The sequence below is a fragment of the Monodelphis domestica genome, chromosome 2 (genome assembly GCF_027887165.1).
Source record: "Monodelphis domestica isolate mMonDom1 chromosome 2, mMonDom1.pri, whole genome shotgun sequence".
In the NCBI taxonomy this organism is placed as follows: domain Eukaryota; kingdom Metazoa; phylum Chordata; class Mammalia; order Didelphimorphia; family Didelphidae; genus Monodelphis; species Monodelphis domestica.
In genome coordinates, this window is record NC_077228.1 from 179,456,611 (window position 1) to 179,473,011 (window position 16,401).

At 36.1% G+C, this 16,401-nt stretch overlaps 1 protein-coding gene across 2 annotated transcripts in view; it reads right to left on the reverse strand.

Annotated features, from left to right (window-relative positions):
* Positions 1-2,470: 2,470 nt before the first annotated feature.
* Positions 2,471-16,401, reverse strand: part of CLTC (clathrin heavy chain) — a 73,788-nt gene continuing 59,857 nt past the window's right edge. Inside the window, exons 22-33 of one of the 2 annotated variants that reach the window (XM_016430314.2) lie at positions 16,106-16,263; positions 15,810-15,974; positions 15,531-15,638; positions 15,279-15,446; positions 15,016-15,165; positions 14,787-14,918; positions 14,565-14,675; positions 13,067-13,237; positions 11,889-12,110; positions 10,539-10,559; positions 6,693-6,768; positions 2,471-3,527 (exon numbers count right to left, since the gene is read on the reverse strand). In XM_016430314.2, the coding sequence (XP_016285800.1) occupies positions 3,403-3,527; positions 6,693-6,768; positions 10,539-10,559; positions 11,889-12,110; positions 13,067-13,237; positions 14,565-14,675; positions 14,787-14,918; positions 15,016-15,165; positions 15,279-15,446; positions 15,531-15,638; positions 15,810-15,974; positions 16,106-16,263 (1,607 nt within the window). In that variant the 3' untranslated portion in view covers positions 2,471-3,402. The remainder of the gene's footprint in view (positions 3,528-6,692; positions 6,769-10,538; positions 10,560-11,888; positions 12,111-13,066; positions 13,238-14,564; positions 14,676-14,786; positions 14,919-15,015; positions 15,166-15,278; positions 15,447-15,530; positions 15,639-15,809; positions 15,975-16,105; positions 16,264-16,401) is intronic. The other variant, XM_007481784.3, reaches the window with a different exon arrangement.

The window sequence follows — 16,401 nt, forward strand, 5'->3', positions numbered from 1 at the left end:
ATACTATTCAAATTCTTGAAATTTTCTGCAAACAGGGTAAAGAAAGCCATTTGCAAAACATTTCAAGCATGTTTTTCAGTTCACAAATAGCCATTTTGACCAAACCTGTTCAGAAAGAACAGTGGAGATATATGTAGATTTTTTAAAAAACTAAAGATAGAATACTGTGAATTTTAAAATCTCCATCTTGGTCTAGCACCCCAAAATTGTGCACACACACACTACACTGGCATGTGCTAGTCAATGACAAATCAGAAATAACTAACTGCCCACCTGGGCTGTCCTAAGCCAAGCCTGAGCCACCATTGGCACTTGTGAGGCACAGGAAGTGACGGAGAAAGCAGCCTCTGGAATTCACTCACTTCCTGTGGAGAGGGCTAGACCCCAGTTCCTGCTAGAAGCTTGAGCAAGGTGAAGGCCTGCAGACAGCTTCCCTTCAGATCAGTCACGGTCATGTGAGTCAAGGACTGTTTCCTTCTCTACCTTGGCCCCTTTGGGCCTAACTCCCTCTGGCTCCCAGCCAGAGGTTGAGTAAACCCTTTCCCTTTTCTCTTCTCTCCCTTTTTCTTACTCCCATTGTGATGTGATTAAACCTCCATAAACTCCATTCTGACCTGAGTGTTTCATTTTAGGAATTTCATAAGTAAATTCCTTGGCAGCCATAGTCTTAATATTATAACAATCTTAAAGGGTGAAAATTTTCACTATAACAATACCCAGCTATAGATCAGAAATGCCACGATTCTCTGTTATTTCATGTAATTCACAATGCTTAGCTAACTAATCTTAACATAGGGGTTTTGTTTTTAACTAGTTAGAGGAAACCCAGGGTGTTTCCCCAAATCTTGTGTAGCTAAACCTAATGCTGGAGGTGTGGGAAAGTAGCATGGCCATATAGACAGAGGGCTTGTCTTGGAGTCAGGAATAATTAGAGTTCAAGTCCTGCCTTAGGTGTATAGCCTTAGACAAGTCATTTAAGTATAAATTTTAAAAGGAGTTGCTAATCAGCACTAATGGAGGGACTTTTTACACCAGGAGTTTCTCACCAATAAAATCAGGTCTGCACCAAGAAGGTATATGATGTCTATAATAAAATATTTTCATTTTCTACCTAAGTTTGGCCTTTCCCCCCTGCCACCACAGTTGCTTTGCTCTTACTGCTTTAGCAGAGACCCAAATTAAAAGCAGTCTCCCACCACAGTTGAAAATGAATGCCTAAAACAACTTTTACCTGCACTATCCAAATAAATAGATCTCCCTTGGATGGGAATATAATATAGATTTAAAGCCATAGTACACTTGCTACAACATTCCTGGGAAAGTCTACCTGGTGGAAAGAATAACTGTGTTAATAGGCAAGTCTTAACCCAGATTGCTTAGCCCTTACTGCTCTTCTGTCTTAGAATTGATTCTAAGGCAGAAGGTTTTTAAAAAATTAAAAAAGAGGATAGAGAAAGAAGTCTTTTTTCAGTCTTTATACTTTCCATGTTAGGTATATGAAGATGATAACCTTGCCATACTCAAGAAAATAAAACAATAAGATCTTAACACAGCAATACTGAGAATAAAAACTAGAACTATAACTAGTTTGCTTTAACACCATTAGGCTCTTCTCATATTGATTAGGCTAAATATATAACAGGGAAAAAAAGGTGCCTGTTATTCCTAGCAATTTTTCCTCGAAGTATTTCAGAAAGTGACTTTTCTAAGTACTTTTATCCCTATAGGCAAATCTATACCCATGTTGAAAACAACAAAAAATATCACCTGCTAACTAATATTCCTATAAAGATGAGATAACCTAATTATTTTTATTCAAAGGCCTTGCCTTTCTTATACTTTCTTATGACTTAGGTCTTTACCAAAGGCTAAAGAAGTTGGCAATTAAAGAATGAAACAAGCTGACTTAAGTTATTTTGCATGCTCAATAAGTTTTTAATAATTTATAATGGATGAAGAACTGCTACAAAATGTAGCATTTTGATGTTTTAAAAAGGTGATTTATCCTTATTTGGGGTGACCTGGTAGATACAGGTGGTAGGGGATACAGAGTACTAACTGCATGTTCAAACAGGATAAAAAGTTTCAAGAGTCAAACATTTAAGTTTTTATTTCAAGCTAATATTAAGGCAATTTAACATACCTAAACATGATCTGTTAGTTTAACTGAAATACTTGGATACAAACCTAAAGTATCACTCAGTTAAAAATACTGGAGATTGCTGAAATGTAGTCAAATTTACATTGCTTGGTTCCTTTATTGTATGGTACCTTAACTACAGGAATACACATTGTAGAATGCATAATGTTGCATTATTTGACACTGTCTCAATCTTTATTCCTCCCTCTCCATTAAGATACCCTGTTACTATCTCAGTTTCTGCCCAGTGTGAAACCCTGCCAAATCTGTTGATCTGGCTTATGTTAAAGTTAGGAAAATACATAATTAAAACTGCCATTATACAGGATATGTCCACAGTCCAGTAATTTATTTTAAATTTGAGTAATTTCAAATTGCACAACCAAAACTGAACAGCAATATTTTGTTTGAATTCTCTCTTCTGTACACTCAGTGATCTAAAACACCACAATATCCAACATACACAAACCTCAGGGAAGGGTTAGTAAATACACATGGATTGGAATCATGGTGCTCTTTGTTCCTGAATGGAATGGTCCCACAAAAAAAGCACAGGATACAGCACAACATAAGGGCATCTGTTACATGTGGAGTGAGCAAAACACACTAGCATTTCTATATGTGTAACTTTAAACCTGCATAGGTTAGAGGGCCTTTGAATATGCTCATTTTAAAATATCAGGCAAAGTTGTCTGTATGCATTTTAAAGTAATTTGAAGAGCTATGCGATCCAACCAGTGTAGGAGATGCTGATTAGTGTTGTCTTTGTTGTCACTGGCAGTCCTGAATGGTCAAATACCCATTTTTGCTTTAGCTTTTCTTTGAATATACAAGACAAATGCATTTAGACAGTACATATTTTAAGCTGCTTGCATACATTGAATTTAAGAGATTTGATATTAGAGTTTGTTTCTGTTTTTTTTTTTTATAAACACTACAGAGTGCAAATCAGGTTCTTCACAACAGACTGAATGTTAAGCAGTTCTGTAAAGGAGGAGGGGGAGGAAAAAAGCCCACATAAACAAACATTTAAACTATTCCCCTTTGAAAATAAATTCTAAGATGATGTGGAATGTGAAATAAAGGTTCAAACATAGGTGATCCAAGTTTGCTCTAGGAAAAAAAAAGTCCTTCATGAAACAAAGGTTACAAGAACACGAAGCAAAACTCTGTTGCTTTTTTCCCTGTTATGAACTGAGAGGTGGGTAGGGACAGTGGAGTTTCAGTAAGAAGACAGCCAGCTCCAGGATCCGTTTTCCACCTCACATGCTGTACCCAAAGCCAGGTTGTGGCTGACCATAGGGGGGCGCAGTATAGCCATAGCCAAAAGGTGCTTGGGGAGGAACTGCTACGCTGGGTCCCGCTGTCAACATCAACTGTGGTTGACCTGGAAAAGAGAGGGAAGCAACTGTCATTGCCATGTTAGAATGGGGCCCTGAAAATACAAAAGTTGCTTCAACAAATGGGACGAAACCATTCATTTCTACATGCAAGCAAATTTACTCAACTTTTAAAGATACCATTTGGCGACATTCACAAATGAGAAGGTCACTTGCCAAAATCATAAGTGGAATTTACTTTTATCTATTATTTCCTTAACAATTCTTTACTGGTTCTACATGAAAACTGCATTTGTTGTTACCAAGATATAAAAGATAGCCCTCCTGCCTTCAACACCCTTACAGTTTTAGAGATACAAGATGTGTACAAATGATTGTCAAGGTTGGCAGAATAAAAAGTTTAAAAGAGGCATTAGTGCTTCTAGTATGGGAAGTATGGATTTGAGCTGAATCTTTAAATATTGGTAGGATTCTGAAAGGGAAAGGGGAGGAAAAGCTTTTCAATAAGAGAAATGAACATGAATAAAAAAAAAACAGCTGGAAAAAAAGCATCAGCATCCAAGGGTATGGAATCAACCAGCTCAGTAAAAATAAGGTTTAAAAAATGAGAAAGGATTAGAAAATGGGTTCCCCTTAATAGTCTCTTCTATAATTTAAAAGTCTATTTAAAACTTAAATTCCTCTAATTTAAAACCCTTACCTTCTGTCTTAGTATTAATTCGAAGAGCAGCAAGCACTAGGCAATGGGTATTAAGTGATGTGCTTAGGGTCATAGAGCTAGGAAGTATCTGCAGCTGGATTTTAACCTAGTCCTCCCAATTCCAGGCCTGGCACTCTTATACAATGACATCAAGCAATGGAATGGAAATGTGCAGAAAGGTGGAGATATGAGAAATCAATAGGAAACAAAGATGTGAGAGTGTAGAAGGGGAACAATCAAAGACATGCTGAACCTAGATAAAGGAAAATAGTGGTTGCAGTCATAGAAATTCAGAGGAAAAAAGGCTGGTGAAGACATACATATGCCTAGCTGTGTGACCCGGGCCAGTGACTGAACTCTACCTAGCTCTCCTACCTTGAAACCAACACTTAGTACTGACTAAGACAGAAGGAATGGGTACAAAAAAAAGTTTACATATGGCAATATGTACCTAAGGCCTTATAACTATTGTATGCCAACAACAAAATGATGTTTTTAGTTTTGCTTTCTTCAAGCAATAATATCTGGCTAGTAAGCATAGTATAGTTCTAATTAAGCTGTGTTAAACATAACCCAACTTCTTCACCGATATCACTTGAATAGGCTGAGTAATACCTTCTGAGGCCTTCTAGCAAAGATATATGCTTAGGAAAGAGGAAATATAACCTCGCAATGAATGAGACTTAAGTAACTTAAGTAGAATAGTAATAGTTTTTTCACTGGGATTGATATTTATCCAGATACCTGAAAGCAAACCTGTCTTAAAAAAACCTATTCCCCAAAGATACTTGTTCTATAGGGAGAATTCTCTCAATTCAAATCTACAGAAATTATTCTTATACTTTAAATGAGTGTATCCATGCTAGTGCAATGTGGAGAAAACAGCTACGTCACCTGTATCAAGTGTTTCATCCAAATTCCTATTACCACAGAAACTCTTTTACTAGGAGTTCAACTTAAAATAATTGAGACACACACACCTAATGAGAGATCTCATATCTCACAAATTAATCTCAACATTGGCTTCAGAGGAATACTCAAGTTAAAGATTCCAACTGTCTTGAAATAAAGCAACGAGGACCATCTACACTGAATACAGAAATTTGGATAACCAATATACAATAAAAAAAAAAAAGCTTTTTATTTAAAAATTTCAGATCAGGGGAGAGCTGGGTGGCTCAGTGGATTGAGAGCCAGGCCTAGAGACAGGAGGTCCTAGGTTCAAATCTAGCCTTAGACCCTTCCCAACTGTATGACCCTGGGCAAGTCACTTAACCCTCATTGCCTAGCCCTCCACTCTTCTGCCTTGGAGCCAATACACAGTATTGATTCCAAGACGGAAGGTAAGGGTTTAAAAAAAAAATTCAGATCAAAGAATCTATTTACCGTGCCAATTTAACCAACATTTAATTTTTATCCAAGAAGAAATCTAAGGATATAGAAGAAAATGGTTAAATTTATTCTTCTAAAGAAACTGTTATATAACATGTGTGTGTGTGTGTGTGTGTGTGTGTGTGTGTGTGTACACACATGTATATATACATACACATACATTTATTTGGGAGACTGAGTTGCCATACTTTGCCCATCTGAAGTGCAGTGGTCATTTATAAGACCTAATCCCAATAATGACTGACATCTTTGACCTGCTTTGTTTCTGAGCTAGGTTGATTGCATGTCCTTAGTCTGGTATCCCCCTGCTCTCAAGGACTCCCCACACTGGTTCAAGACTTACTATGGATACACAAATGGCAGAGACCTAATTCACCTCAGAACTTTTGAGATCAAGTGATTCACCAGCATTAGCCCTCCAGAAGTAGGGACTAGAGTCATGCCTAATCAAACTGGCAGCAGTGCTATGTTCTGAAAAAATTATTTCATAGACAAAATTATTCATGTTCTATTGGTCCTTAGGCTATTAAGGTTAATTTCAATATATCAAATATTTGATAGTATTTAATTTATGAAATACTACATATTTAATTTGTTATTCAAGATGGAATCAAAAGTTTACTGAGGGTAATGTGATATCCCATCTGTATAAGTCATAATATTCCCTTAAAAATGAAATGTTATAAGAAAGAAGACAATTTTGCTAAGTTCTATTCCCATATGTTAAAAATTTAGATGAAAGATACATTTTATGTCTCCACTTGAAAATTTGGATCTTTGGATGTATCATCACTATTAGAAGAGTAATTAATTTTTTAAACACTAAATGATCAAGTAGGGTCCAAATAATATGAGCTACTTAGAAATTGTTTTCAATGTAAAAAAAAGTAGTGCTCTGAGAACTTTTCATGGGTTTATGATCAGTATCTCAAATAGTAAAATAAACCTATGCCTTCCTTCATTTTATCTTTTAGCTTCCTAATGGATGACAACTAACTTCCTTACTTGGCAAGCTAATAGTTCCTACTTGTTTAGCCACTTTTATTCCTATTCTGAAGTAAATTTCTTAGTGAAATTTCAATCACTCCATATTTACATCTTTGGAAATAAGTGACATTACCATAAACGATAGGTTGTGTTTCTGTAGCCTGCTCCTCTTCTTTTCTCAGGGATTCTGAAGCATCCAGTTTATCCACCTAGAGGAAAACATGTAGAATTAATCAACACCCCAAAAGGCTTCATACACCTATTTTTTTCTGGCAGAAAGTGGAAAAGCCTTAGTGTGTTAAATACTGTCAAAACGGTCCTTGAAAAGAACATTCTCAGACCCCCTCAGATTCAAATGGTTATGGTCATAACATCAGTCAAGTTTGTTTTTCAGCATCGTTGTTATAAACCCTCAAGAAGGAGGGATTTATAACTGTCAAAAGCTCACGCCAGGCTAAAACTGGGCATGCTAGGATGCAGCCTGAGGGAAGGAGGAAGAGGAGAGGGAACCATTTAAACTGAAGTTTGTCTCCTAGTTAAATGAGACCAGAAGAAATTGACAAACTTTTGGAAAAGAGGAGAGCATACCTCTAAGGAAAGTAGCGTTCTAAAAAAGTAAAATCATCAGGTGAACTTGACAAAGATCAACAATGGCAATGTAAATTATACTTTGTCAAGATGTATAGCTCTTAAATGACACAGGTTAAGTCTTCCCTGAAGCTTTCAAGAACTAAGTAATTCCAGGTTCATTTTCTTATTTAAAAGGCTACATGTTAGTATTACATGATTTCTACCTAATTTTGTTTTGACCAAACTCTTTTTGTACATGTAATTGTACTTTTATTTAAAGGCCAGAAAAAGACTGAAAGGCAATGTGGTGTAATGGATGGCTAATTTGAGTCAGACCTGGATTTAAGACCTACCTCTGACACAGTAGTAATATGCCCCTCAGCAGCCCAAAGTATCTATTGCAGAAGAAATGCTGCATTGATAAAGAAAGTTTATTCACTGGGAAATTTCCCTCTACCATCAAATTACATATGCAGTTCCAGTCTGCAAAAACTACATATATACACTTAGTACCTTGATAAATGGCTAAAGTCACACTAATTACCAAAACATGTGGAGAGGAAGCAAATGGGACTAAGAAGAATCTATTCAACTTAAAGGGGAGTGTATGAATGAATATGTGCACACAAGAGGTAGGTAGTTAGCTTGTGTGTGTGTGTGTGTGTGTGTGTGTGTGTGTGCGTGCGTGCGTGCGTGCGTGCATAGGAAACAGGCAGTAACTTAATTTAATACTGGAGCCTGACCAACCAACCAATCACACATGACACTACAAAGAACAGCTTTAGTCTATCATTTCATATGGTTGTCTCCCTATCTTACTAGTTTTACTTTCAGAATGTTATATATAGATGGTTTCTCAAAGTCATGGTACCTTGATGTACAGTAAAAGGGAAGAAAATTTAGTCTCTTTAAGAAAAGCTGTAATAATTAAGACTGCCATATAAACTTAATTGCTGTGTTATCCTGTTCAAGAAACTGAATCTCTTTTAGCTTTAGTACCTAATCTGCAATTTGGAGACAAGAGCCATAGTACCACCTACCTCACAGGGCTACTGGGAGACTCAAATGAAATATATAAAGTGCTTTGTCAATCTTAAAGTGCTATATATGTTAATAATTAAATCATCAGTTACTGTTTCTGTTTGGTTTCCCAAAAGTTAACTCCCTGCCCACAGTGGATTCAACAGTGAAAGGTTTCCATATACTTAATACTTTATATTATGCTATACTTCATAATAATTATACAAAAGACCAGTTTACCTACAGAAATTAAACAGTAACCTGAAGGTCAACTCAGACTCTTCAGATGAAGTGACATTATCCTACCCTAGGAAAGTGTTCTATGAACAGCAAAGAAAGGAATATTGCATCCTAGGTGTTTATATCCCAAAATGTCCTAAAAAATAACAAGCTAAATACTCATGTGTAAGCATTATTATAAGTATATTTTCTGCAAGCTAGACTTAACCCATCAAAAATAAGTCCACAGATTTAGAGTCTGTAAAATAAAAGCTCTATCCCATCAAACCACTACCTGGGATCTTATGAAAATTTCTAGAATCAAATCATTATGAGTAATTTACTCAACAACTATTGAAAAAAAAAACCCCAAACATTGCAAATGTTTCTGGATTTCAAAAGGATGGGGAAATCTAAAGTAAATGCCTGTTAAAGTCCACATTAGGGTGATATACTCAAAATAACTCCTGTTATAGAGAAAAATGGAAGATTTAGACAAGCTAGGAATGTTGAAATGCCCAAGCACAGATATAGGCAGGATGGGCACAGGAAAGGAATACTGAAGGGGTAGCATCAAGCTAAGCAAAAAAGTTTAGATTTTTCCAGACATAGGGACAGCCTCTGGCACAGAAATATCCAATTTTAGCTTTTTTTTTTTTTTACCCAGTTTGCTTGAATGAAAAAGCAGAGAATGTTTTAATGAACACAAGCTTTTGTTAAAAGAGCTGTAACAAAAGTTTCTGATCCTTGAATAAAAAGACAAGTAAGCATGTCACTGGGTTCAGTTCCGTCCACGCTATTTGAAAGATCATTAAAATGTAAAAAGGCTTTTCCACAAAGACTGCAATAAGCTGCAGAGGAAAAGTTAACATGCGTCAGTTATTTTGTGTATGTGTGCATGAAAAAAGGCAAAAGTACTGAAGCAAGAAGTGAGGTCTGAAGATGGTTGTTGCCATACAGGCTCCCAAGAAACACACACAGCCCACAGCAATGCTTTAGAGTTTCAGAAATAGTGTGATGTAATTGCAATGACTGTTGTACATGCTCAGTTTAAACAATGCATACACTGCAGTTCAATTACCTGTTTTTCACACACACGCTTTCTTACTGCCTTGCTTATTACTAGCTGCTGAAGAGCCTCACACACAATGTATTTTACTCAGGTTTGCCCTAAGTTCCAGTGGTGATTTTCATTTGGGTTCAATGTAAGTCCTTCCAAAAGCCTTTAGTAATTTGTGTCAACCTTCTCCTGCTTTTCCCAGGCCCTGGCCAATCACATTCTTTGCATATGATACCAGTTTTCAAAATCTCTCATTTAACTTGAGATGTAGACAAATTTAATCAAGGAGGTAGGGGCTTAGTTTGACCTTCCTAGGAATAAACTAACACCAGGAAGAGAACAAACTTATAGTTGCTTTAAAGGTGTGCCTGATGACAAAAAAAAGACAGCCATCAATACTGTAGTCATCATAAAATGAAACGTTGGTTCAGCAAGAAGATACAATAAGTTTTATTATAAATTATTCTTTATAAAAAAGAATTTTCACTTTTTTCCTTCAAAATGAATTAGCACCATAAGAACTGGACACCCAGAGAAACATGAGGAAAGTCACTTCAAAAGCAGCTAGTATCTTCTCTCTACTTTCAGCAAAAAAATTAGTAATAATCAAGAGATCAGAAACTGGATCACAGTCCTTCAAAGTGAAGTAAGAAAAGCCTTTAGGGCATATATATTTATCAACTGTCAGGCAAGGTTGCAAAAAGTAGAACCAGAGGCTGTTTTAATTTAATTTGTTCCATGTATTAGAGAGAGAATCCTACTATGGTCCAGATGCCCTGACAGAGAAATCTCTTAAACTTTGGATTGAATAAGGAAAACTCGGCATCCTGTTTTTTTAAAGTCATTTTTAAGAGACTGTGAACCAACTACTGATTAGCCTCCTGCCCTTCCTAAAGGACTATTAGCCGATTAGTAGCAAACATCTACTAATTTCCTACAGCTCTATTGTAGATATGTTTCAAAGGACTTGCAGAGGCTTTAGTGAAATTTTGTTGGGGGGGAAAAAAAGCAGCAGCAGCAGTGTAGAAAAGGTAGGAAGGAAAAAAAAATCATGCAGATTTCTTAGACTTAGTCTTCCAGACTTAAAGATGGAAAAGAATCAACTTTCACCTTTTCCTTTATTGCATCAACCTGCAAAGGAATTCAGAAGGTGCAGCTTAGAAAAAATTAAATTCCATATTGAGCATAAAAAGGTAGAATCAGCAACAAAGGTTCAAGGGAGAAATAATTCACCACTAAAAAGGTACAGGAGAAGTGAAAATAAAGGGCACACTGGAAGCAAACTTTTATAGTTAAATCAGTTTCTTTTAACTTCAAAGTCTATTGCAAAAAAGTGCATTTATAAATACTAGTCTATGAGAAGTAGCTTAATCCACAGTAAATGTATAGCACTTAAGTTAACAAAAGCTAAGAACCCCTCAGCACAATACTGGCTATTAAGCACATTAGAAGAGATCTCTCTGTAACTATGGAGAAAAGGTAACATTTCCTAGATGATAACAATTTTTATAGCATTTATTTATGGATCTTAATTTCTTTTAACTTGAGATAATCGAACATATTGGAACCTAGAAAGTAGTGCCTTGAAAGAAAAAAAGAATAGTAATTTGATGTGAAGCATTAGGCAAATATTCTTAAAAAAAAAAAAAATCAGGCATGCTGCTCTGATGATCTACCCACATGTTAAGCTTATCTCTTAGGAAAGGATAAAAATGTCCTTTTCAAATAGTTCACTATATTAGGATAATGATCTCCAGATGAGAGGGGAGAAGGAAGGTGCAAAATCTTTCAAGAATATGAACTTTTGTTGGTTTATAAAGACTTCCCCCTTTTTGCAAGACCTAATAAGCCCAAAAAGACCATAAGGATAAAAGTTTCTTTATGTAAAAGACAGCAATTCCAAAAAAGGATGCTTGTTAAAAAAAAAAAAGAGTTTAACAAATGGAGAATTAGGCTCCCCAGTTTAATTTACCTGTTACTCTGTATAGTCAGGTGAATTTCCTTCAATAGTCAATATTATCAGTTATAGCTTAACAGGAAAAGTTTGTATACTCTCCTAAGGCCACAAACACATGATTACTATTATTATTACTAAAAATAAAGGCACAAAAGGATATAATTGGAAAAAAGACAATTCATTTTAGTAGACATAAAGGAGTTTCTTTACCAAGAGATTAAAAGGGGTGGGTGCAAGAAAGAACTTGGAAATGACCTTACTCAAGTATGTGCAAGGGTGATATATTAAAAAGTTATTTCTAGTGGCTCAGAGATGCCAATGAGGGTAGGCCAGTGGGCTGAGGGAGTCTGAGTAACAAGAATAAAAGTCATTTTTACATAATTAATTTGAAACAAACCAGGTCTGCTTAAAGAATCTCACCTCTAAAATCTAAAACTATACATGGAATTTTGTGTTTGCTTGAAGCAATTATGAATGCATATGCTTAGAAGATACCTCCTTACCTTGGACAAGTATTCCTTCATGACCTGGATAAAATAGGGCATGGCAAAGTCCATAATATTGTGCCTCCACGCAGTTTCCAAGACAACATCTGGCCTTAAAAGATCATAACAAGTGAAGAGACAAGCTCCAAAGCATTCTCTCTTTTCTTCCTGCAAAAACCACTGTAGCAGCTCTTCTGCCAACTCTGTATCTTTTGATTCAGAGGCATACTGCATTGCATCCTAAGAATGGAAAAGGAAATAATTTTTTAAAAATCAACTACACAAGACTCCTAAGAGGGCAACTAAGAAATTATCACTGTTTTCTGCATGGGAGTGATTTATTATCAGTTGAGAAAGAAATCTTAGAATTATAGTGCATCAGGATTTTAATTTTGTCCATGGTTACATGATTTTTATTGTCTCCCTCCCTGCTCCCAGGTTTGGCAAGCAATTTCAATGGGTCATACATATAGTTTTTAAATTTTTCATCAAGATTTTTTAAATCATGATAAGAATAGAACAAGCCCCTTATGTTAAGGGGAATGTGGCACCCTCAAAAATCATCCTGCCTTGATTTGAGTCAAGTTATATGGGAAAATAGTGATATTGCTTGCCTAGAAATTATATTTAATTTCAGTTTACTAATTTTGTAAAGTTTTGTTTTTTAAACCCTTACCTTCTGTCTTGGAATCAATACTGTGTATTGGTTTCAAGGCAGAAGAGTGGTAAGGGCTAGGCAATGGGGGTTAAGTGACTTGCCCACGGTCACACAGCTGGGAAGTGACTGAGGCCAGATTTGAATCTAGGATCTCCCATCTCTGGGTCTGGCTCTCAATCCACTGAGCTACCCAGCTGCCCCCTGTAAAGTTTTTTTTAAGAGGGGCAGAGGAAATGGAAGTTGTGGAAGATGTAGCAGAACTCATTACATATAAGATTTCACATTAATAAATTTATTTTACATTAACTGGATTGCCCTGGGGACTTAAATAGTACTTTAAGAGTTACTCTAATTTGTCCCATGTAAGGGTTTTGATTTCTTCCTTCAGCTATAGAACAATGATTGTTGTATAGAACAGTAAACCTGGAAATATCCCCTGTAGTTAAGACAGGTTTAGTGCTAGAAATGGTCTTTATTCAAGTTTTTCTATTTACTTTAGCTTACCCTCCCTTTTTATGTCCACTCCAATTTAATCTACCTTATAAAGTCGGTCTTTTTTGCATAGCTCTACACTCTGTTTCCAGCGATTGTTGCCTTTGAAGAGATATGCAGCAATTCTTCTAAATTCAATAAGCTCATGTTTCTCCAAACGTTGAGCAAGAGAGATATTATCGAAATTGTCATATGCATCTATTGATGTTCTTAGTGCCTTTAGGAAAAAAAAAAAGATAAATTAAAATACCAAGCTAATATAATGTTTTCAAAAAGTTGTGCTCCATCATATTTCTGACCATAGACCCCAGTGAAACAAAGTCTGCCATGATACTTTGTATCTAAACACTAGCCATATGGATAAATCACAAGTTCCTTCCATCTAATTATGTTAAGGCTATAAAAATGTTTATAACAATAGCAATGCTCTGAAGGATTGATTTCCATTCATACATGATCAAAATTGGCAAACAATTTGGATTTAGTTGTAATTGTAGACTTTGTGCTCTACAAACCAAGTACTGTCCTAGGGAGACTCCTGATAAATTACAGTAAGATATTCACTGCCACAAAGATTAAAATAGTCTAGACCAATTTTGTTTTCTTAATAATCCTCACTAAAAAGTTTGATACAAGCAAACATTTGCCCTTCTGTCAATAATCAAATCAACATCTATATTTTGAAATTTGCAAAGTATTTCATATAAATTTTATGAATAGGTATTACTTCTATTTTATGGATGAGGAAACTCAAGACTTGAAAACAGTAAGTGATTTGCAAATGACTAGTATCTCAGGCAAAATTCTGACCAAATATTTCAATCACTGTACCAAACTGTCTCACAATATTTAGAGACTTAATAGTAAGGAGGTAGGAGGAAAGGGGGTGGAGGCAGAACAGAATAAAATGACTGGAACTGTTATGTCAAGAAAAAAACTTGGGGGTTTAAAGGGCCAAATATTTTCAGACTCTACTCTTCACATAGTCCTAAAAGGGCAGTCAAAGTTTTCCCTTTCACTGCCCCCCCCCACCCCCACAACAACAAAAACTCCCTAATGCCACTTCTTTTGTTTAACCCCTTACCTTCCATCTTAGAATCAATACTGTGGTATTGGTTCCAAGGCAGAAGAGCAGTAAGGGCTAGGCAATGGTGGTTAAATGATTTGCCCAGGGTCAAAACACAGCTAAATAGTGTCTGAGGCCACATTCAAATCTAGGATCTTCCATCTATAGGCCTGGCTCTCAATTCATTAAGCCACCTAGCTGCACGTGCACACACACACACTCACACTTCTGCTGGAATTTTGTGGAGTATCATATTTCAGCAATTACAAATGAAAATGTCTTCAACCTCAAACTATTTGGGCTCTAAGTTACATGATTAAAACTGAATTGGCATTGTAACAAACCTTTAATTAGCTACAACTAATTTTATATCTTATGAGGATTATAAAGTAAAAGTAAAAGGCCTTCCAATTTACCCATTTTTCCTATGATTACAACCAAATGTTTAGAAGCAGATCCAAGAACCAAAATGTTTTACCTGGTAATCTTCTTCCGTAATGAAGAGGTTATTCAATGATTCATTCACTGACTTGTTGTTATGGTTTTGAACAGAGCGTAGGTATGGTTTAACCAATGGAAGTTGTTTAACCTATGAAATAGAGTACAGAGTTAATACAACACATTTTAAATTCAAGTTACTTGGAAAAATACTTAGGGCTACAATAAGCACTCTCTAACTCAAATCAATTAAAACCATTACCTTACTGAAATAGTTGACAGCACGAGTGTGATCCAACCTTGGAGACAGTACCATCAGCAGGTCATTTAGTAGTAGAGGTTTGAATTCTAAATAGAATTGTATTGCTCTATAATATAGTTCCACATTGGCTACCTAAAGCAGGAAAATTAAAATACAATGTTAAAGTTATTTGCTTTAATTCAAAGAATTCAATTTGTAACAATTTCACATTCTGATGGTATAGGTCTACCTTGGTAATAATATCCTTAAACTGTCCTTCTTTCCAGGCATCTGTTGGATGATTCATCATAGTAATTATGGCATTGTCATATTCTTCATATTTATCGTATAAAAATACCAGCTCTGCCCAAAGATGTGCTTGTTCTGCAGCCCTTAGCACCTGCACATAAGAAGATTAAGCAACTAGTAAGTGTGGGCTAATTCCAATTAGAACATTTCAAATAGATGAGTATTCAATATTATAGTCTTTACTATTTAACATAGATGATTTACCTTTGGAATATTAACTCTGGACCAGAACAACTCCAAATGCTCCCTCATTTTCTGTGGCTTGAATTTTGAGTAGAGAATTGCTAATTCAGTAAACATTCCCATGTGGGCTCGCTCAAGTCCGAGTGCTGCTTCCAACATGGTGATCAGTTCTTCAAAGTATCCTCGATCCTGAAGGAAAGAAATGATCATTCAAGCAAGGGTTGCTTGTGGTACATGGGGGTCTCATGCATGTTGAAGATTTTTCTCCATTACCTGGTAGTAGTTTATGAGCTCCTCCAGCTCATCTGCATGAACTACAATATGAAGCCCACACATTTGGGCCAAGCGGAACTCTTTCCCATCTACACAGGCAAAGCAGACCTGGGGATATGAAGAACAGATAATTATCTACAGGAAAACAGATACGTGGCTGGTTGATAATCTAATGTAGGCACGGTGCTATTGAAAGCTCACTCCTAGGGAGAGTTAAAGAGGTTTGAATATTTATTTATCCTAACTTTTAAAAAGACATGAAATTATGTTTCCAAATACCTCCTTCCACGTTCTAGTGCTGTTAGCTTTCCGGGCCCCATCAACAGCTGCCTGATATTCACCCAAGTGAACTAGGGTAGATGCCAAGCGACCAAAGTTGGAAACATTGTTGTATAACAATTTAGCAGCATCATACATTTTCTCATCATAACAACGGTCCCCAACCTGAGAAAAGAAACAAGTTATTAGCCTTAGTCATATCAAATTCTCTTTCTACCTTGCTCCTGGGCTGTGGTTCCCTGATACTGGTCAGGCTTCACAGAAGAGCTGTTCAATTATTTCTGAAAGAAACTTACTTGTTGAATATGGGCATTATTTGGCCCATTGATGAATTCCTCCAGCTCTGCAAGGCGATTGGTTTTAGCTAGAGCAAAAATCAGTTCTGTCTCTACATAAGATTCACGAGCCTTCTTGCGAGCCATTTGCAAGTACTTAACCAGTTCTTCCCAGTTGCCTGGAAATATGAAGAAAAATAATCTATTCAGCAAATCCCCCTAGAAAGCTCTATAAAGGGATAATCTTAAATGTCTAATATTGACTTGATTCACAATTTATCATATCTATTTATTTGTACATTTTATGGAAAAAGGGG